Source organism: Pelobates fuscus, chromosome 1 (genome assembly GCF_036172605.1).
Source record: "Pelobates fuscus isolate aPelFus1 chromosome 1, aPelFus1.pri, whole genome shotgun sequence".
Lineage (NCBI taxonomy): Eukaryota > Metazoa > Chordata > Amphibia > Anura > Pelobatidae > Pelobates > Pelobates fuscus.
The window spans coordinates 357,672,778-357,694,604 of record NC_086317.1 but is presented as its reverse complement, the minus strand read 5'-3'; the positions used below and the strand labels follow the sequence as shown (position 1 = coordinate 357,694,604).

Sequence of the window (21,827 nt, the reverse complement as noted above, 5' to 3'; positions counted from 1 at the left end):
CCCTTCCAGTTGACCAGATATTGCAATTTTCCCCTTGAAATTCTGGAATCAATGATGGAGCTGACCTCGTACTCCTCCCGACCCTCCACCTGAACAGGACGAGGTGAGGAAACCTTAGAGGAGAATTTGTTGCAAATAAGAGGTTTCAACAAGGAGACATGAAAAGAGTTAGGAATGCGTAAGGCAGGTGGCAGAGCAAGGCGATACGCAACCGGGTTGATACGAGTGAGAACCCTGTAAGGACCTATGTAGCGAGGAGCAAATTTCATAGATGGAACTTTTAGGCGAATATTCTTAGTGCTCAGCCACACCCTATCCCCAGGAACAAAGACCGGAGCCGCTCTTCTATGCTTGTCAGCGTGTCTCTTGAACAACGAGGAATTATGTAACAGAATTTGCCGAGTCTGATCCCATAATTTCTTCAGGTTGGCGACATGATCATCAACCGACGGTATCCCCTGAGAAGAGGAAACCGAAGGAAAAATTGAAGGATGAAAGCCATAGTTCATGAAGAAAGGGCTAGAGCGAGTTGAATCACAAACAAGGTTATTGTGTGCGAACTCCGCCCAAGGAATCAAACCGACCCAATCGTCCTGGTGTTCGGAAACAAAGCAACGTAGATACTGCTCAATCTTTTGATTGGTGCGTTCAGCAGCTCCGTTAGACTGAGGGTGATAGGCAGAGGAGAAGTTCAATTTGATTCCCATTTGAGAACAAAAGGATCTCCAGAAACGTGAGACAAATTGAGAACCTCTATCAGAAACAATCTCCGAAGGAATCCCATGTAGGCGAAAAACTTCTCTCGCAAAAATCTCTGCCAATTCAGGGGAAGTCGGAAGTTTAGGTAATGGCACGAAATGGGCCATCTTTGTAAATCTATCCACCACCGTGAGAATAACAGTCTGTCTCTTGGAAGCAGGCAAATCCACGATAAAGTCTATGGACAGGCAGGACCAAGGTTTCTCAGGAATGTCCAAGGGGTGTAACAGACCACAAGGAGATGTATGAGGTTGTTTAGTCTTAGCACAAGTCTCACAAGCTGCGACGAACTCCTCAATATCTTTTCGTAGTGAAGGCCACCAGAAATCCTTGGATATCAGAGAGTATGTCTTGCGAATACCAGGATGGCCAGCTACTTTACTTTCGTGAAAACATTGTAAGAGCTCCAGTTGGAGTTCAGGGGGGACAAAGTTTCTTCCCTCAGGAGTGTTTCCGGGTGCCAGATGTTGTGACTTCAAGATCTGGTCAAGTAGCGGAGAATGGATTTTGAGACTGGTATTAGCAATAATATTGCATTTGGGTACAATGGAGGACAAAAGTGGTTCAACTGAAGCAGAAGGCTCATATTGGCGAGATAGCGCATCGGCTTTAGAATTTTTTGACCCAGGTCTGTAAGTCAGAACGTAATTGAAATGGGTAAGAAATAACGAACAACGAGCCTGCCTGGAGGACAAACGCTTGGCCTCTCCGATATAAGACAAATTTTTGTGGTCCGTTAGAATGGTAACAGGATGTAATGTACCTTCCAATAAATGTCTCCACTCTTTCAAAGCCTTGATAACCGCTAGTAATTCTCTGTCACCAATGTCATATCTGCTCTCTGTACCAGACAATTTTTTAGAGAAAAATCCACATGGATGTAATGGCTTATCAATACCCAACCTTTGAGATAGGACAGCACCTAAACCAGTCTCTGATGCGTCTACCTCAAGTAGAAAAGGCAGAGAAGTGTCGGGGTGAACTAAAATTGGAGCGGAAGCGAAAAGTTCCTTGAGAGTTTTGAACGCAAGAAGAGCTTCAGTAGTCCAATTCTTAGTATCAGCCCCCTGTTTGGTCATATTGGTGATAGGTGCGATGATTGAAGAATAACCCTTAATAAAGCGCCTATAATAATTAGAAAAACCAATAAATCTCTGTACGGCTTTAAGACCTTTGGGTAAAGGCCACTCTAGAATGGACTGGAGCTTATCCGGATCCATCTTAAATCCCTCCCCCGAGATCACATAGCCGAGAAAGGTTACCTGGGTTTGATCAAAGCTACATTTCTCCAACTTGCAGTATAAGCCATGCTGGAGAAGCTTGTGCAAAACCCTCCTGACTTGCTTGTGATGAGTCTCAATCTCACTAGAATGTATGAGTATATCATCTAGGTATACAATGACGCAATCTTGCTGAAATTCCCTAAGAATCTCATTTATCAGATCCTGGAATACAGCTGGTGCATTGCATAACCCAAAAGGCATGACAGTATATTCATAGTGGCCATATCGAGTATTGAATGCCGTCATCCACTCATGTCCCTGCTGGATTCTCACCAAGTTATATGCCCCTCTGAGATCTAACTTGGTGAAAATTGTAGAACCCTTCAAACGATCGAAGAGTTCGGTGATCAAGGGAATCGGGTAGGCATTCTTAATGGTTATCTTATTTAGGCCTCGATAATCAATACAAGGTCTTAAAGAACCATCCTTCTTTTTAACAAAAAAAAATCCAGCCCCGGCAGGATAGGAGGACCTCCTAATGAATCCCTTGTCTAAATTTTCGTGAATATACTCCTCTAGAACTGAGTTCTCTTTCGTAGATAACGGGTATACATGACCTCTGGGCGGCATGGTACCAGGGAGTAGGTTAATTTTGCAATCAAAGGACCTGTGTGGAGGTAAGGTATCGGCTTTCTTTTTGTCAAACACTGCCTTTAAATCTAGATACTGAGACGGAATTTGTGTCTCTGTAGGATTGTCAGAGTTAGTCGCGGTGTTGGTTAAGCAGAGAGGTAAGACCTTCCGCAAGCATTTCTCTTGACAATTCTGTCCCCATGAAACTATCTCCCCTGACTCCCAATTAATAATAGGGTTATGTCTCCTCAACCAGGAGTACCCCAGGACTATGGGAATAGACGGAGACGAAATGAGCAGTAAGGATATGTCCTCTCTATGTAGGATGCCAGCAGTTAAGTTAATCGGTATGGTCTCACGGAAAATGACAGGCTCAAGTAACGGTCTACCATCGATGGCCTCAACAGCCAGTGGTGTCTCTTTTAACTGGGATGGAATAGCATGCTTGGCAGCAAAACCCTGATCTATAAAACTCTCAGCAGCTCCAGAATCGATTAGTGCCATAGTCTTGACTACTCCCTTTTCCCACTTTAAAGAAACGGGTAACAGAAGCCTGAACTCTTTGTAGTTGTGAATAGAGGACAAAGTAGAAACACCCAAGGCCTGTCCTCTAGAGAAACTTAGGTGCGAGCGTTTCCCGAACGATTAGGACAATTTAGGCGTAAATGACCTCTGACTCCACAATACATACATAAACCCTCCCTTCTTCTGTACTGTCTCTCCCTCTCTGTGAGATGAGTACTGCCTATCTGCATAGGTTCAGAAATACGTAAGTCCTCGAACTCAGAATTTTGAAAGGTAGGCGCTAGTTTAAAGGAGGGTCTACGGGTCCTATCTCGAGTGTTCTGCCTCTCTCTTAGGCGTTCATCAATACGAGATATAAAAGAAATTAAATCCTCCAAATTCTCAGGGAGTTCTCTAGTAGCGACCTCGTCAAGAATTACATCTGATAGCCCATTCAGAAACACATCTATATAAGCCTGTTCGTTCCACTTAACTTCTGCCGCCAAGGACCTGAACTCTAGTGCATAATCCACAAGTGTTCGATCGTCCTGTCTAAGGCGCAACAGTAATCTAGCTGCATTGACCTTTCTACCAGGAGGGTCAAAAGTTCTTCTAAACGCAGCTACAAAGGCATTATAATTATAGACTAGTGGATTATCATTCTCCCATAAAGGATTGACCCATCTCAGAGCTTTCTCAATGAGTAAAGTAATAACAAATCCAACCTTCGCTCTATCTGTAGGATAAGAGCGGGGTTGTAATTCGAAATGGATGCTAATCTGGTTCAGAAAGCCACGACACTTCTCCGGTGACCCGCCATAACGTACTGGTGGGGTAATACGGGAAGAAGCACCTACAGTGGCTACCTCTAGACCTGAGACTGCAGGAGAAATAGAAGGAGTACGTGTCTCCTCAGGTGGGTTACTAGCACGAGACAAAAGTGCCTGTAGTGCTAGAGCCATCTGATCCATCCTATGCTCCATGGCGTCAAACCTGGGATCAGAAGAACCAAGCTGACTGTTTGTACCTGCAGGATCCATTGGCCCTGTCGTAATGTCAGGAACGGGACAGGGATCCAACACGCAGAGTACAAAGAGTGGAAAGGTACGTATACCGGGCCTTAGAATGGCCGGACTAACGTACCGAGAGTAATAGAGAATAGTCAGAGACAAGCCGAGGTCGAGGGAACGAGAAGACAGATAAGCGAGAGGCAAGCCGGGTCAAGGGATAACAGAGATAAGCAGGGTAGTACAACAAGCCGAGTCAAAACCAATAGAGCAAACTAGAATACCAGAGCACTGAGTGACTAGACAAGCTAGAACCACGACAGGGCAATGAGCTGAAGTGAGAAGTAAGCTTAAATACCCTGGCTCTGGATGGTAATCACGCCTCTGACAAGTACCGATTGGATATCGGACACTTGAGTGACAGGTCGCTCGTGATAGCGTCATGACGTCACGTATTGAGCGTCCCGCTAGAAAAGGATGTGGATTCCTCGCGGTCGGTGTTTAAGTGACTGGATGAACCGCGAGGACCGAAGGAAACAGCTCGTTTGGACGGATAAATTACTAAGTCTCTACCTCTTTTAGAGGTAGAGACCTCAGGTACCCTGACACTGGGGCAGTGATAGTCTACTTTCTCTTTCCTTTTGACCCTTCGTAATGACAACCAAACAATGTCACGGATTAGTCAAATATGCAAATCACTTACTATAAATTATGTGAAACATTAAAGCATAGAAAACAGTAAATAATGAGAATCAGACTGTATATGTGGAGAAAGAAACAAATGTCCTCCAATAAACAAGAAACTTAAAAATTGCCCATGCATCTGGAAATACAGCTCCCAAAAAAACAAAATGAACATATACTTGTGTTTTTAATGTGAAATGTTATGCCTTAATACATGAATTGTATACTGCTTTATAAGACATAAGACATAATGTATACATTTAAAATGCATGATTTGAAGCTACTCAAGTTCTAAGGAACAACAAGTGTTATTTGAGCAAGTGGGGCGATGCCGAAGTGAGCATCTGGCAGTTTATAAAAAAAAAAAAAAGAAAAACATAAATGCAGGTAAGCAATTATTTATTAAAAAGACTGTTAAAATAAAAGTAAAATATATTAGTATATAGATATTTGAATCTTCTATGTTGGTTTTTATTTTGTAGGTGTTTGTGTCTTTGTAGAAACTAGAACGGTAAACTATGCTTTCTAAACTAATAGAAAGTGGCTTCATTAACTATTATTTGTGAGAAATATAGCTCCATAAACAGAAAAAAACAGCATTAATGAAGATAAAGTCTTATAGTTTACCTTTATTAGTGCCACTTTAGCTTACAGGTTTATAGTAAAGAAACCTAAACACAGATTGGCATATGAAAAACGAAAAGCTGTGTGTAATTGTTTACAGATTGTGTTTGTGAATCTTTAAATAAAAGCACATTGCATCCATTTATTATACCAGTCACAAAAAGCTATGCAGCTCTTGCAAATCCAGTGTAAGGAATGTTTGATTTTGAACATTAAAATTAAACTATCACCTACCTAAATCAACAAACAGGTGAAAATGAATATATTGCTTCCTTTCAAATACTATCCTGTCTGTATTTATGTTGTAAAAATGTGCAACTAAATAATATTAACTTAAATGTTTAACTTTAATCAGTTAAAAAATCTATTTACAGCCGAGCCTGTAAGCTCCACTGAGCGCTCACCCAGCACATGCTACTCGAAGCCATAAGCACAATATGATACCTAATCAGCCCCCCAACCCCCGCAGTCCCCTTGGTTAGGGGCAACCCAGCACGGCATACTACCTGTCATTACTAGCTAGTCGCACCCACAGCGAGGTCCAGGCAGCGAACTACTGCTTAACACTCCCCGACCTCCAGGATGGTTGAATTCTTTTATACACTAAAAGAATAAGGCGACATATAAAAGAATTCAACCACCCAGGAGATAAAACAAAGCAGTTCAAAATCAAACAGATGATCACATGTCACTCTACTAAAGTCATATACATGCTCACCTGCCCCTGTGGATTGGGGTACATAGGGAGAATGACTAGCACACTAAACATAAGGATTCAGGAACATACGAGAAACATCAAAAAAGGCTTTGAAAAGCATAGTGTCTCATTGCACTTTAAAGAAAAACACAATTGTGACCCCCACCTAATGAAATTTACAGGAATCCAAAAAGTCATCATGAATTGGAGAGGAGGGGACCTGATCAAATGTATAGGACAAACAGAGATGCAATGGATTTTTAACCTTAATACTATGCAACCATATGGACTTAATGACAACTTCGAATTATGTCTTTTTTTTTTGAGATGACAATAAACACCATCAGACAATACCAGCCTAAAAAAAAGTTTATAGTGCTTCTTTGTTTAAGGCTTTGGTATAATTGCCATCATGAATATTATATCTGTTCCCCTCTCTTCTCTCCTCCTTCCCACCCCTCCTGTTTCTTATTCATTCTATATAACATATCCCTAGTCAACATACAGGTATAGCCCTCAACCATTTATCATTATTACAATATTATGTAATTTTTCAATTTATAACTCATATTTTTTATGTGCATCAGTATAACTATTTTTATATACATATATATTTCTTTTTATTGTATACTTTTTTAATCTTATAATTTTATATCACTATATCTGTTTTTGTCAACTTGTTTATATTCTATTATATACACTATACAGATATACACTGTAATAGTGTACATATTGAAGCGTCATTATAGGCATATCACACATCACTCTCCAAAAAGCAATTTGGGATAGTCACAGATAAGGAATCTCTCTGTTATGACACCATCTCACAGAGAATGTACAGGGGAATGCCAAAGTATATTTGTGATTTTAAATATTACTCTAATACCTATGTTTTATGTTTGCTAATATGCTCTTCATGAACATAACCCTTTAGGAATACCTCCTATTTTATGAAGAACGACAATGTGGACAGATATCCTTTTCCAACACTTTGCCCTTAACTACAATGGCGGACGGAACTACAGTTATACCCTCACCAAATGAACCTACACCAATCATGGAGTTAGGAGGGACTAAAAAGAAATGCACTAGATGGATAACTTCGGAGGAGTGGAACATACTGAGGGAGATACGAAACCCGGAAGTGACGTCACGCGCACAGCACGTAGTGCCCGATGACATCACTGGGGGTGAGAGAACGCACACAGCTGATGACCCATACTCCCACTGATGAAGACGTCCGTGATTGGATGTATCACGGACGTTACGCAGTAATTCCTCCCATACAGGAAATTTAAACGAGGACCGTCAGCATGGATACCACCAATTGAGAAAGCTGAATCAGATCAACGAAACGCGTCTTGGACATCTTTGGACATCTGGATACTTGGACTTTTTTGTATTTACTCTTTTATTCATTTTATTTGGATATAATAAATGTTAATTACTTTTTAAACATGTCTGAGGATTGCTCCATGCTGCTATAAAGAAGGGCTGTGACAACCTGAATTGCCACGTTCGCTTGCATACTTAGAGCCAAGTCAGGGGCTCTGGATAAGGTTTTCGCCTGATACGGATGTCTGGGGTGTGTGTCACCTTTCAGTACACAAAAGTTGAAGAGATCAGAGCCTGTCCTTAAGAGGCTCTGTACCATGTGAGTGGATCCCTATTGGAATTATTTTCACCATCTGACTCACTATTTTATTGCACCATATTTGTTTATTTGTTTCCCTATAGGAATCTTTGTATTGCAATACCTTGTAACCCTTAGGGGTATCTGTAAAGTTATAGACCTGATTATTTGTTCATGTATGCACCACAAAAATAAAGAATTTAACAAAAAATAAGAAATCTATTTACAGCCAGTCATTTAAACAGAACAGTAAAATATTCTACTGTCTGGTATAATACTAATGTTATGACATCTATATTTAAGATTTTCTTTCTATTAAAAAGTACAAGATTTCCATCTACATATCATACATTGCTCAATAGTAAACTAGATGCAGAGCACAAATATTTGATATTGAAGACAAGCAGTAACCCTTTCAAATAAAAAAAAAAACACAAAAATACAGAGTATTAAATAGCAGATCTTGGATCTTATATATCAAATAAACAACAAGAACTATACATTAATAACCTGCTACTAATGTAACTCATTCATCAATGGCACAAGACAGTTAAACAATACAGTCAACCTTGGAGGACCAGACAAAGTAAGATACTACCTAATATTTATATTGCAGAACTGTAATACTCCCATGGTCTTTGTTGAGCTGACACTGGGTATTCACAGATTAACCACCTGTGAAGAGGACCCCACATCAAAACTTCCTATATAATACCCTTCTTGCATAGGGTCTTTTTATTTTGCAATTTGTTGTGGACTAGTAAGGATACAAAAAGTAGATTGAGCACTGTTTGTCAAGTGGATTGAGTTTTATAGAAAGTAACCTGAGACTCCCCCTATAATTGGTAACATAATATCACAATGGATAGTCTAACAATAACTTTATATTGGTTCTAGACAAGGCACTATGGGCATCATATAGTAGGTTATTTCATGTTGACATGTTCATATGATGTTCCATAAATCTATCAGGGGACAGGAGATTATACAAGAGCATTCTTTGCATAAACAGTTCTATTCTAGTTAAAATATTATGTTTATTTCATTAATAAATTGTTAGTATTCTGAAAAGATATGAGCTTTCGAGACTTTTATTGCCTGATATGTGACAGCACTCAAAGGGTTAATCCACATAAAAGTAGTGATTTTAGAACAAAAGACATATATAGGAAAAACATTAAATCTGCAATCGTGACGTACCTTGTTCATTTAAAATGATACTTTGTGGATGTTTATGATCTTATTATTTCAGCAAATTATAATGTCCTCCGTTTCCTATGTTTTAAGACCTTAAACCCCAAGTCTTTTTTATTGATTCACTTCCTTTAAGAAATAATAACACATTTGTGCGAATGTGGTTTAAACAATGAGATTTTCTAGGAACATCTGGTTTAAGCGCACGTTTTGAATAGATATGAACTAATTTCCTTCAAAGGAAACCATTTACTATTGTTGATATCTGTTTACAGCTCTGAGTCAGAAACTAACAAGCGGCAAATGGTTGTCTTTGAAAAGTGATTAAGTGTTATATTTCTTTAATTAAAAATGTATAATACTAATAAAATCAGTAAACAAGTAAGAGATAGATAGACATATAGATAGATAGTTAGATAGATAGATAGATAGATAGATAGATAGATAGTTTATAGACATGTTTATGGTTGGGATTTTTGTGTTTTAAGAATGTATTTAGATTGTAATGGTCTCATTCTGTTTGTTTTATAATAGTTATCAAATAAAAGGGCATTTATTACTAATGTGCAAATAATATCTGTCAGACAGAAGACTGACATGATTTTAGGGTGCCTTATCAGAAGAGGTCTGCTTGTAGAGATACATTTTTTCGTATTGTTTGGAATACACCTGTTGTTTGTTTTAGTTTTTTCCTTTGCTCACTGCTCTTCTCTGTTCTACAAATCTCTGCATCAATACACAGTATGTTGATAACACAAGATAATCCCAAGGCAACTGAGAATAACTTCATAATTATGATTCTCAAAAACTTTAATCTCACAGTAAACATATTTTATCTACAGTTTAGGATAACTTTGGTAGGACACTCCCTTGGATTTTCAGCAAATGAGTTCAACATAAGCATATTGAAATCTTCCACAAATGCCTACAAGGAATACTGCAATTATAAAATAATATAAACTCTTTAGATTACATGGCTTCTGCCATTTTGGCATTAATGGTGTTAATATCTATTAAAGTTACCTCTATTACCCAATCTACCTCCAGTGAAGTCGTTATTTATGATGACTTGTGTCCAATCAGATGTTGATGGGACACTCCTCAACAAAGGTTCTCACAGTGAAGCATTAAAATGAAACTTGAAGCAGTGACCTCTGCTTGTCTACTTAACAACTGAGAAGAGTTATGCAGATATTTCAAAAAGTGCAAATGTCTATTGACATTAGCCCTTTTTAAAAAAACAAGCCTGTAGGGACATGCAGACAGCCCCAAAAAGTTCTTTAGTAAGCTGAGTTGCTTTGGGGCATCTGAGGACAGCTTTAACTTGGACACAGGGGTTTGTGACGACTGGGTAAAAACTTTATTGGCATCTTATGAGCATGGCTAAGTTAGCCACACTGTTTTCATTTACACAGCCCACCTTTCCTTTCCATGCCACACGTTCCCCTTCATGCCAAATTCCAAACTAATCTCTAGGCAATCAAAAGAATGGGTTTAACAATGCTGCATAAGGGTCTGCATAGGCCTGGAGCTGAGTTTTAGTGAGGGGAAAATTACAAAAATCTTTTCCACATGCAGTCAAAAGTGGAATTTTAAGCGAATAAAATCTATTTTTACAAGCAGACTGAAGCACAGGAAAGTCAATTGGGGGATCAGAGAATATATATAAGTGGTCACTGCCTGCCCTTGAGACAACAGGATCCATGTGCAAAGGCTTAGAGAAGAGATAGACACCTCCTATTGGCAATGAGTCTAGGCACAGTTGTTAATAAAGGTACAGATCAGATGTCAGTTATGAAATATAGAGCCCAAACTACCATTGACACTTGAGGTTTTATGGTTAGTGCTTTCTATAATGCTCATCGAGGCGAAGGAGGATATTTGTAGCTTCCTGGCCACATACCATGATTATGACATTCAACTCTCCACAACAACTACAGAATCCAAAGAAATTAGGCAGTTTTGACCTATATTATGGTATGGGCCTAGAGCTTCTGCTCCAATACACTAATCTGGCCCTAGGAGTTGAGACTGTCTTTTACAGTAACAGTATTCATATCCCTAAATCTAAACATTAACTCTAAACATAATTTCCATCAATAATCCTATGCTTAACTTTAACTTTAAATAATACCCAAACCATGAATTCATACCAGCTGTAGTCATAAACAATATCCTCAACCCTAACCTTAAATATACAGCTAACTATAGATTTTATTGTAAGCTTAAATGCGACAAATCAAAGAACAGGATCCAAACACCGCACTCATGACAAAAATAGACCAATGAATATGAAGCATTCCTTACCTGTCCTGGTTTTTTGAACAAAATATATCACGTGGCATAATCCAACCCAAAAATGCAACAAAAACAAAGCAGATACATAAAAGGTAGAAATGCTTTAGGTAGAATGAGAGTAGAAGCATCACTTCATATTAAGTGGTCCATTTGTCTTCTGAATGCAGTGTTTGGATTGTGTTCTTCTATTTGTGGATTTTGGAAATTAGGCCACCTGAGACACTGAAATCCTGTGTGCCCACCCATGCAAAAGTAGGTGTTTTTTATTATGAGCACATTACTAATACATTTTCTTAGTATATCAGTTTTCTTCTTTTGAACTGGGGCAGTGGCTTACCCATGTTCTATTTTACATCTCAACTGCCACAACCCGGAATAATATGATTGCCGTTAAATATTTCCTTAGCAACTACACATAACCTTAGATCCTAGGTACTGTCCCAAATATGAACTAATGTCTGTTACTCTAAATACCAAGCTTATTACTAGCTACTCACCCCATTCCAAAAATAATTTCCCTAACAGTAAATCATACCTAAATTTAAATAATACTCATACACTGAATACACTTTATATCCCTAAAATGGCAACAGACTTTTACTCTTTGTTATATTTTAATCATTATGGTCACCCTCCCATTTTGTTTCCCTTATTAAGGGTAAGAGCTGGCACATAACTGGCATCCAGCCGGGAGCATGCTATGAATATTATTTTGGCAGCAAACATCTGCCTCTACTATCCCTTCCATGTATCCTAAATCATGACACTGGGAGGATATGACATCATATCATTTTCTCACCAATGGCAATACCGCAGTTGTGCTTTGGACAATGCGTTGCTTTTTTTTTATTGCCATTTTTATTCTGGAGATATTTTAGGAATAATGCAGGGATCAATCCTTGAGTTATTCAGCCGCCATTTGAATCAATACTAGAGTTTGTTGCTAGTTCAATTCATTTTGAAGTTTGGTGTCATCAAGTGATCTTATAATACATATAGTGAATTTGATTTAAAATTGGAGCCACGGAATCACCCCATACTGCTCTATGTAAAGCATTGTGCGAATTATCCTACAACAGATGGCAGGCTAGCTTTTGGCGATATATTGACAAAATAGGTCATTGGTAATACTATAACAAATGCAAACATAAGATCACAACTAAATAACAGACTTATTAACCTGAGAAGTGAGTTTGTATATAAATACAGTATTTTGAAACAGAAAAGGAGTAGAGAATCACATTTAGGAAACAATAGAGACTCATGTTTAAAAAAAAAATAAAAAAAATGTAACCTCACACCTCAAAACCAAAGTAAGATGAATGCTGAATACAAGTAGAATTTTATACAGATATATCTAGGGCTATTTATATTAATGCTTAGGAGAATTGTGTAAATGCCACCAGCAGCATTGTCTTATCAAGAATATAGCCCTTATCAACCAACCTGTCACAAGAAAGTACTTGATATAAAGAAGAGATTGCAGACACCTCGGCAATCAATATTAAGACGGCTACAGTATGGAAGATTCAGCTACTGCATATCATTTTGTCAGCATCTATTTCTATGACCAAATGAAGCATTAATTCAAATCATAAATCTATGGTGATTTAAATCTAGGAATGAGCACCTGCCTGCTTTAATGATTTATTTTGTACATTTCAGTAAGCAGGAGATTTGTCCATATGAACTGACAGGTCACCTTCAGATGCCAGCAGCAGGCTGTTTATCACCAAGCAGACTAACATCTCATCTTAGCAAGTAAATATTAAACTAAAAGAATCCAATTGATTCTGGATGAGTAAAAAGTGCCATGGCCACATATCTATATCTATTTATTAAGACTATTTTCTCCCCTGAAAATGAAGAGGGTGAGCTCAAGGTTATTATATTGTATTAAATATGGGAGGTGAAATAATTGCATATTAGCATCTTTGCTTTGCCTCTTACTCCCCTTTTAATGCTGACCTTTAGTTTTTCATTGTTGCAAGTTCAACAAATATTCACAGCAATTATAAAACATAAGACAAAGGCTCACTTTCACCAGAACAGTAAACACAAATTGCACTGGGAATTAATGTATTGATTCGATTGGTTGGAGCAACCTTCTCAGTTCCACTGATCTCAATCATTCGCAGTGGTAGTATTTGGGATTTTTTAAAGATGTGGACATTGGGATTCCCAATTCAGCATCAAACCATTTTTAATATTTTAATACTAAACAAGAGTCCCCAACTGCCCGTCCTCTCTATTCTGCTTGGGCTAATGAGAAGGCATAAGTTGGACAGGAATGGAAGGCTATGATTGGCTGAGAGGGCCAACTGTCCACAATCAGCCTTTCACAATGTGCATTTCAGGTATAAATCAGTATTGTATGGAATTATGTAATCTCTGCCTTAGCCATACCCCTTATACTATTTTTAAATAATAGAAAGAGCTTTTTTTAAAAAATATATATATATCCTATATGTATACCTAACACAAGAGTATGTGTGAACAAAATGCAAAACAAATGTAATAAAATATTTGCATTCACATATTTGCATATACTTTTTTACACATCGAGTGCAATTAATTAAAAATAATATACCAAACCTACCCCTAAACCTTTGCTTACACTAACTCTAACCATACACCTATCTTAACCTTAATGTGGATGGTGCATTAATCCCTTGACAAAATTAGGACATTATGCCATCCTCTACAAAGTGTTCTGTAACGCCGTTAGAACGGCATGAAATGTCCTAATTTTGTCAATGGATTAATGCACCATCCACACAGGGAAGAATATTGAGCAGGCTTACTCCTGATTAGTTAAAAGGACACTTGGCATACTCTATGCATTAACATAACATTTTTTTTAATTTTAAGTCAGCAGCTCAGCGCACACTGTATTTTTATTGGTTGAGCTGAATATGTACTCAAAATATGTTTAATAAAGGAATTGCTTTGTGAAAAGATGAAGCATGGCTAGAGGTACAGGGTTATGCTGCAGACCTACAAACTTTTCCAAACCTTTTTTAAATGTGTTTAAGTCCTGTTGGTGCCTAGGGTGTTCCTTTAAAAATCCAGGCTAACCCAGCACACTTGATTATCTCCCATCTCTTAAACCAAAGAATGAGTGAAAGGCTGACATGGCTGTTTTATGACAGAACTACAGAGTCTAATAAATCAGGAAAGTGTAATCATACTTGCTTTTGAAACCTTATGAAAGATGCATCTTAACTGAGTTTATTGATTTTAATGCAGCCATGTACCATGCATCATTCATAAGCAGCTTCAGCTATGTGAGATGTCACTTCCCTTTTTAACTACAAATAGACATACACTATTAAAACTCATTTTGCGCAACCAAAATCCAGACTCGTCTTTAATGTTAATGGGACCCTGTGTGTCTCTCATTGCCAGATAAAGATTGCAAATGAACCATTTTTTACTGGCTATTGTTCCATCAACATAGTCTATATGCTAACAGAAGCAAATCTATGCCCATGGGTATATGTCATCTCATTGTATTGACATATCAATGAATAGGGCTGTAAAGGAGCTGCTGTGATGAAATAACACTTGAATTACCTAAGTTTAATAAAAACAAGTTGAAGAATTGGGGTTTTCATGGAATATGGTAAATGTAGCTTAACAGCACTTTGCAAACAAAAATAGGGGGTTTACCATGTGGTCATATTTCTTATAGTGCATGTTGAGATGTATTTTAGATTTGTGCAGAGAACAAATAGTGCCCATGACTATGCTGGCATGCAAATATAGATACAAATTGACTGTCCTAATGGCTTACAAAACATTGCCATTTTTGTTAAGACAATTCTGAGTCTCCAAAATTAGATTATTATATAGCTGGATTTAAAAGAAGTGGAAGTTAGAGAACTTGATGATTGTTCCCTAGCAGCAACAGGAGTACGTTTGTTTTCAAATGCCTTTCATTGCAGTAGTTTTGCCCAGCCTGGCTGAGTGCCTACTACCTCCTCATATGCAGATGGTAGAAACAGATGATAGGGCACTGTTTTCCCCCCCACACTGAAAGACTGTCAATCATACCACAAACTGGATGTGTGAGAAAGCTTTCTTCCTCTCAGTGTGGAAAGAGTGCGTTGTCAATTGCTCAGGTCCACTTACTGTTTCCTTATAGAAAGAAGTGACTCTCAGGTTGATGTAGCAGCTTTAGCCACACCACAAGTCTCAGCCAGGCAAGGTTACATCACTAAAATGAAAGGTATTTTTTATAAAGGAAGAGCAGCAGTTATTTTTTTTTGATTGTATTTATTTATTAGATGGGTGAACAAGGGTTCACTTGTGCAGTAAACCGCAGCCACACACTATGTATATTACTGAGATAAGAAGCTTGCACTGTCTAACCTGTCGCTATGCTCACAAGCCCTCCTACTCTTCCTAACAGTGTGATAGTACAAAGGGAGGAGGGACCACTGTTGGTAGTTGGTTGCGCAGAATCAGATACTGTGCTATACAGTTAACTTACTGCCAGCCCTAGTACTTTCTTGTTCTGCTTCTTCCCTTAGTAATACAGACCAAACTGGTATCTTTGCAAATGTTGCTTCATACCAGCACTAGTAAAATGTAAGTTGGCCTTCTTGGAGGCACTCAAAGTGATACCCTCCACTCTTTGCCTTGCATTTGCTGAAGACGACACTAGCCTTGCATCTACTTTCACAACACTAGCTTGTACATTAACACTTAGTTACTTAATATTAATAGGAATGTTGATTGTGCAGTTGATGTCGATAGTGGTGGTATTGGTGTTGTTGGTGATGGTAATATTCACAGTGGGTGAGCTCACAACTGTCTCCATTGGATAAGGCAATGCTTTTGCAGGTAAAGATTGTTTTGGAGATGGTGGAGAGGTTACTGCATACTATTTGCCAGAAAAAATACTGGGGTGCTATCTGTCCTCTTCTAACTCTTCATCATACTCATAGTTGAGTAGATCCTGGTCAGATGTAAAAGTGCAATGTCTGTTATTGTCATGATACTGAAGTATAAAAAAAAGATGGGGGAAAAATGGTTTCCTGGTGTTGAACCAGACATAATGGACATGCTTCTATTCTCACTGGTACTGCAGCATCATTCTACCACAGCTAGTTCAAGCGTTGTAACTTTTTGGTGCAGAACCTCCCAAGCAGCAACTAAAAAAGGGCACAACAGAGTCTATTTTGTGGGGGCCACCAAAGCCTCTCTTTAGTAAGGATTTAGCGTAGAATACCAAAATTGGGATCCCAATGTCTGTTGATGGTGGTGATGACTATCCTTGTCTCTTCATCTGTCTCTTTCCCTCCCTCTTTGTTTCCTCTGGGTTTTCCTCTCTGTCTTGCTTTCTTTATGTTTCTTCCTCCCTCTCTGTCTCTCTTGCCCTCTCTGGCACTCTTTTTTTTGACGTCTCTGTCTATCATTCTTTGTGTGTGTGTGTGTGTGTTTCTTTCCCCTTAGTCAACTTCCACACACAATCACACTCAGACATCCTTACATACAGTCACACTCAACCAACCCCAGGACAATCGCACACAGTCACCACACACATTCCACTCAAGAGTATTGCTTAGTGTGGATTGAGGAGGGAAGTAAGGGGGAGGGGCTTTATTAATTTTTGCACTGGAGCCCAGGATTTCTTAGTTACACCTCTGGCTTGGTGGATTTACTGCTGTAATGTTATTGTGTTTGCCATTAAGAAACACAGCACAATACTCACACACTTGCATCGCACACACTGGATTGAACACACTCAGGAAAAATTCATATAGGATTTTCTTTCTCCAGTTTCTTTCTACAGTTTAAAAAAAAATGTAACTGTATATTAGTAACATAGTCTCAGACTAGGAACAATAAAAAAAAAAATTAACCGCCTATCTCCCACTCAAAGGTGTTCATGTGCCCATAGCAGCAGCTAATAGCTAGATTCAGGTGCAAGTTAACCTAAGTCTCACTAGACACAATTACCCAGGCTAGGCAAACATATTTTTTTCTTTGTTACTAAACACACAATATTACCAAAAGAATGCTCTTTCACCATTTAGCAAAAAAAGAAGAAAAAAAACCAACAACTTTATATTGGCAACCTAGTCTAACACATGAGACAATGAGCCAGGCTAGGCAAAATGATTTGTTATCTTTGTTGTTCTTTGTTGCAAAACACACCAAGCTCCCAGAAAGAAAAGGATTTTTCTCCCAATAGTGAACAGTATTTTATTTTTTTTATTTTTTTTAACAACTGTATATTCTTTGGGGTATGTCTAAAATCAGCTTTCAAAAATTGCAAATCTCTTGTCTGAAGCCTTTGTATGCCCTCCCCTTCTAACACCGCCCAGAATTTCTGAGGCTGTCCAATCACAGGCTTCGTAATTCAGCTCAATGAGAAGTCTTTGCAAAGTAGGTGCACTAATTGCCTGCCATTTTGAGTTTAGCTGAACAACAAGGAGGTAACAGGACTGGTTGTCTGATTAACAGCAAGGGGATGTAACAAGGTTAATTTATAAAAGTGCCAATTTAAATTGAAATTTACACTTTTTGAATATGGAAAAAGAGGACACACACTTCACACATGAAGTACTTCAGCAAGCTAAAGAGTTTTAGGGATGTAGAGTGTCCTTTGGGACAGCACCAAGGGACTCCAGCATACCAACTACACAGTGTTATATTGAATATGTTGCTTAGAATTTTACTTTAAACTAGATATGAGTGGAATAAAGTTCCTGCCTAAAAGAGAGAAACTCGATTTGTTTACCTCCAACAAATGCACATTTGTAAACACTTTCGCAAGCTTTGGGATTCCAGAACTTGCTCACATGTATTTAAAAAATTCAAAATCAATTGGACAATGTTAAAACTTTTCATAAAATTTAAATCTGACTTCTTACATCCAATATACAATATATAAACATCACAAATCTCAAGTTACCCCATTTAAGACATTATTACATTTTAATCACTGAACACACGGGGATGTAAGATACCTATATTCTGTGCATACATGTTGAGTATTAACATAAATGATGGAAGAATAATGCTAAAGATAGAATTCAATCCCATTTTTTAAATTGTTAATGTTCAAAGTGGCTGCCAAATTTGAGTTGATATCACCCATTATTCTCAGTAGCAAGAATGGGTGCAAACTAACAGGTATGAATTAAAAGTTGCTCAGTTAGGAAAAACAGAACAATACATTTATATTCAATACAATGTTTAGCATAACACTCATTTGAAACACAGGATGCAAAGTTAGCATAAACATGTAGGATGAAACAGCAATTTCATATATTGATTTGTATACAAAGACCTATGGAAAGGTAAACATAATTTACTTTTTTTTCTCTTTTATCTGTACTGTCATTTTGTTTTAGAAATAGTGGTGATATTTTAGACATTCAATGGTATTAGAATAAAAATAAAAATAGGATGTTTGTCATGTGAGAATAAATAAAAAAAATGTTAACTAAATTGTTTATGGATAATGGTAGGCATCCTGATGGCATCGTTAGCAATACAGCCTCTTAGAAGCACTAGCAGAATGTTTAAACGACGTCAAAAATATGTTAATACAAAGTATTGACTTCTCCGTCAATATATTTCGTACATATTAAAAAACTTGACAAAAGGCAGAATTGCCTCTGTCAAGTTTTGTTATTTCCCCCAGCAGTTACTCTTGATGGCTGTAAGGAAAATTAAATTTTGTTGTACTCTCGCGCATGCAATACCAACAGACCAAGTTTGTGGATGTAAAATCAGTAGTTTCACTAACTGGAAACTCTGATGCACTAATTTCATCCATAACAGACTGTACATAAAAAAAATAAAAATAAAAATATTAAAAAATATATATAAAATCAATAATAGAAGTTTAAATTAAATATTTAAAGTGAAAGACAATAAACAGTCATAGGACAAGACACTACAACAGTTTTTATTTATTTATTTTCAAATGATCTTTTTTACTCAAATGTATCTGATTTTGAGTTTCATAAAATGGTTAGTGCACGAATATGTGAGTTGATAATTTACATGCAAAATTGAGGCAAACCCTTAAAAAAAAGAGATAAAATATCCAATTAATATTGCAACTGGCTACCAATGTGACAATTTTGGTCAAAATGTTTGCTCTACAGTTGTCAGTTTCTTTACAGCTCACCATTGCAGTAAAGAAAAAACAGAGTTGTGGTGTGTTGGGAGATGGAGTTAAGCTTGTATGCATTGAAATCGCCATGGTAATGATGCTGATTTGCTGAAGCATGCACATTGATAAATGGTGAAGCAGTAATGTTGGGCTTGTTGTCAGCTACACTCATCTCCTGTTCCATGCTGTCCTACCACCAGTTTGTCAGGAGGTCATACCTAAAGGTGTCCTTTAAAATGCCATTCCAAATCTCCATTTGTAAACTTACCAACGCTAGAATTAAGATCGCCATTGTCCGAGTCTCCTCCAAGCTGGTTATTGCTGCCATGATAGTTGGTCATTGCTTCCAACTTGATTTTTTTCACCTTCATTGCTTCAGCTATTGCTGCATTAGTGGCAGCTGCTGCCGCTGCAGCGGCAGCTGTTAAACCTATAAATAAATAAAAAATCATTATTTTAAACTTCCATTTACACTCAATACCCCATAATGAAAAAGCAAAAAACTATTTTGACACAACTGCAAACATATCAAATCATTATTAAACTCTTCAACTATTTAAGGTGACGGTTGCATTGATTTTCATAGTTAATATTAGCAGAGCTGTTATTGAAAATTTGTGGTTGATGCAACAGTGGAAATAAAGATTGTAACATAAAAGAAGACAATTCTATTGTACATCAAATTATGCAGCAAATGTAGCCCTTAGCTATGTTAAAATGTTTGAACAGTTTATATTAATTTTTTCTTGCTCATTATTTAAATGACTTAATGTAGAGACATGTTGCAAAAGTTACATGAAGACAAAGTCTGCAAAAACACAGCTCATAAACAGTTTATTTAAAGTGGAATGAAATGTTTTAAGCAGTTATTTTTTTAGTGTATGTTTTTGAGATCAATGGAGAAGCTATTCTGGTATCATTATTAGTAAAGAGGCGTTCTATGTGCTGTATTCACTACAGCTCATTGGATGCAATGAAACATGCGTTATACTATTTTTAAGTGCTTTTACAAAAAGCTGTAAGCTGTGCTATTGAATAAGTATACCCCTGCATTAGCTTGTCCAACTTGGAACAGCAATGACAGGCTTAGTAGCAGGGTAGAGTACTGTAGTAATGTAATGGTGCTCGGAATGTCCCTTCAAAATTTAGTTGGTATTTGGCCTAACATGATGTAACATAAGCTTTAGTTCATGTTATTCTATTCCACTGTGATTAGTTCATTCTCTTCTTAAATAATCTGACAATTGTTCAACTATGCAGATTCCATAATAAATTCCATAATAAATACTGCTTATAAACTCATTTTCTGTAACATTTATTCTTATAATACCATACGCCTTTATCATTGAATTGGCTTTCTGTGCTCTGTACAGTTTCATTTAATGTCCCGTTTGTCCCCAAGAATGTGTTCTCAAATGAGTCCCTGTGCTAGATTTCTAAATTTCATATACATTACAGCAGTCATTATAAGTTAACAAAAAAAAAAAAAAAAGACTAATCATTTGTTAAAAAGTTCAGGAAAACACTGCCTTTGTTTATCCTGGTCCAGAAAAGGAAATAGAACATTTCAAATGTATAAAAGTGACAAATATGAAGGAACGCTGGCCTACATGATAATACAGTACAGGAAAACCCCAGAAAATGTTTCACTGTAAATATCTTGTGTTCAGCATCTGCCAACTAACTTATTACAAACGGACATTGGCCTGTAGCAACTGTGAATGATTTACCATCAATTGATAGTGGTGTGAAACACTCGGCAGATTAGTGTCATGGCTTCGCAGAATTAATATTGAGGATCTGCAAGAATATTTCCAGCTGGCTTTTCTTCTTATTCAGAGAGACAAGCAGCTTTATAAATATCTCATCACTCTCCCATCACAGACATTTTATTGACAGTACTCATGGAATGCTATTAGCAATCTGAACCAAACCATTACAAGGGGAAGAAAATCAAACATGTGGCATTAATACGCAGTCTTGCGTTCTAAACATCTGATAGGCAGATGGCATAGAACCGATTCTCAATCTGAAATGAAGGGGTGCATCATTTAAAACCTTGTTTGCATTCTAACTGTTACCAGAGCCATATTGATATACACAATACATCATGGCATTATTTGAGCAGTCTAGTTAGTTGCAATCATATTTATTTTTTCCATGTGTAAGGATATGGCTCTGTGGTTTTTGAAAGCTGTCACGTTTCACCCAATCCAAAATACTATCGCAATGCAGAGTTAGAGTCATCAATAAAACCCTCATTGAAAACTATTCAGGCAACCTACTTTTCTACCATAACATAACCTCATGTGTCACTTTACCCCACTCCCTCTAGAATGTAAGCTCATTGATGCAGGGTCCTCAACACTCTGTTCCTGTACGTCCAACTCATCTAGTTAGAAATACTTGTTTGTTAGTCCACCCTTTGTACAAT

The 21,827-nt window shown here is 37.5% G+C and overlaps 1 protein-coding gene across 2 annotated transcripts in view; it reads right to left on the bottom strand.

Annotated features, from left to right (window-relative positions):
- Positions 1-21,827, bottom strand: part of DACH1 (dachshund family transcription factor 1) — a 326,763-nt gene that overhangs the window by 135,570 nt on the left and 169,366 nt on the right. Inside the window, exons 3-4 of one of the 2 annotated variants that reach the window (XM_063425939.1) lie at positions 19,662-19,823; positions 16,976-17,050 (exon numbers count right to left, since the gene is read on the bottom strand). In XM_063425939.1, coding sequence (XP_063282009.1) covers positions 16,976-17,050; positions 19,662-19,823 — 237 coding nt within the window. The remainder of the gene's footprint in view (positions 1-16,975; positions 17,051-19,661; positions 19,824-21,827) is intronic. The other variant, XM_063425940.1, reaches the window with a different exon arrangement.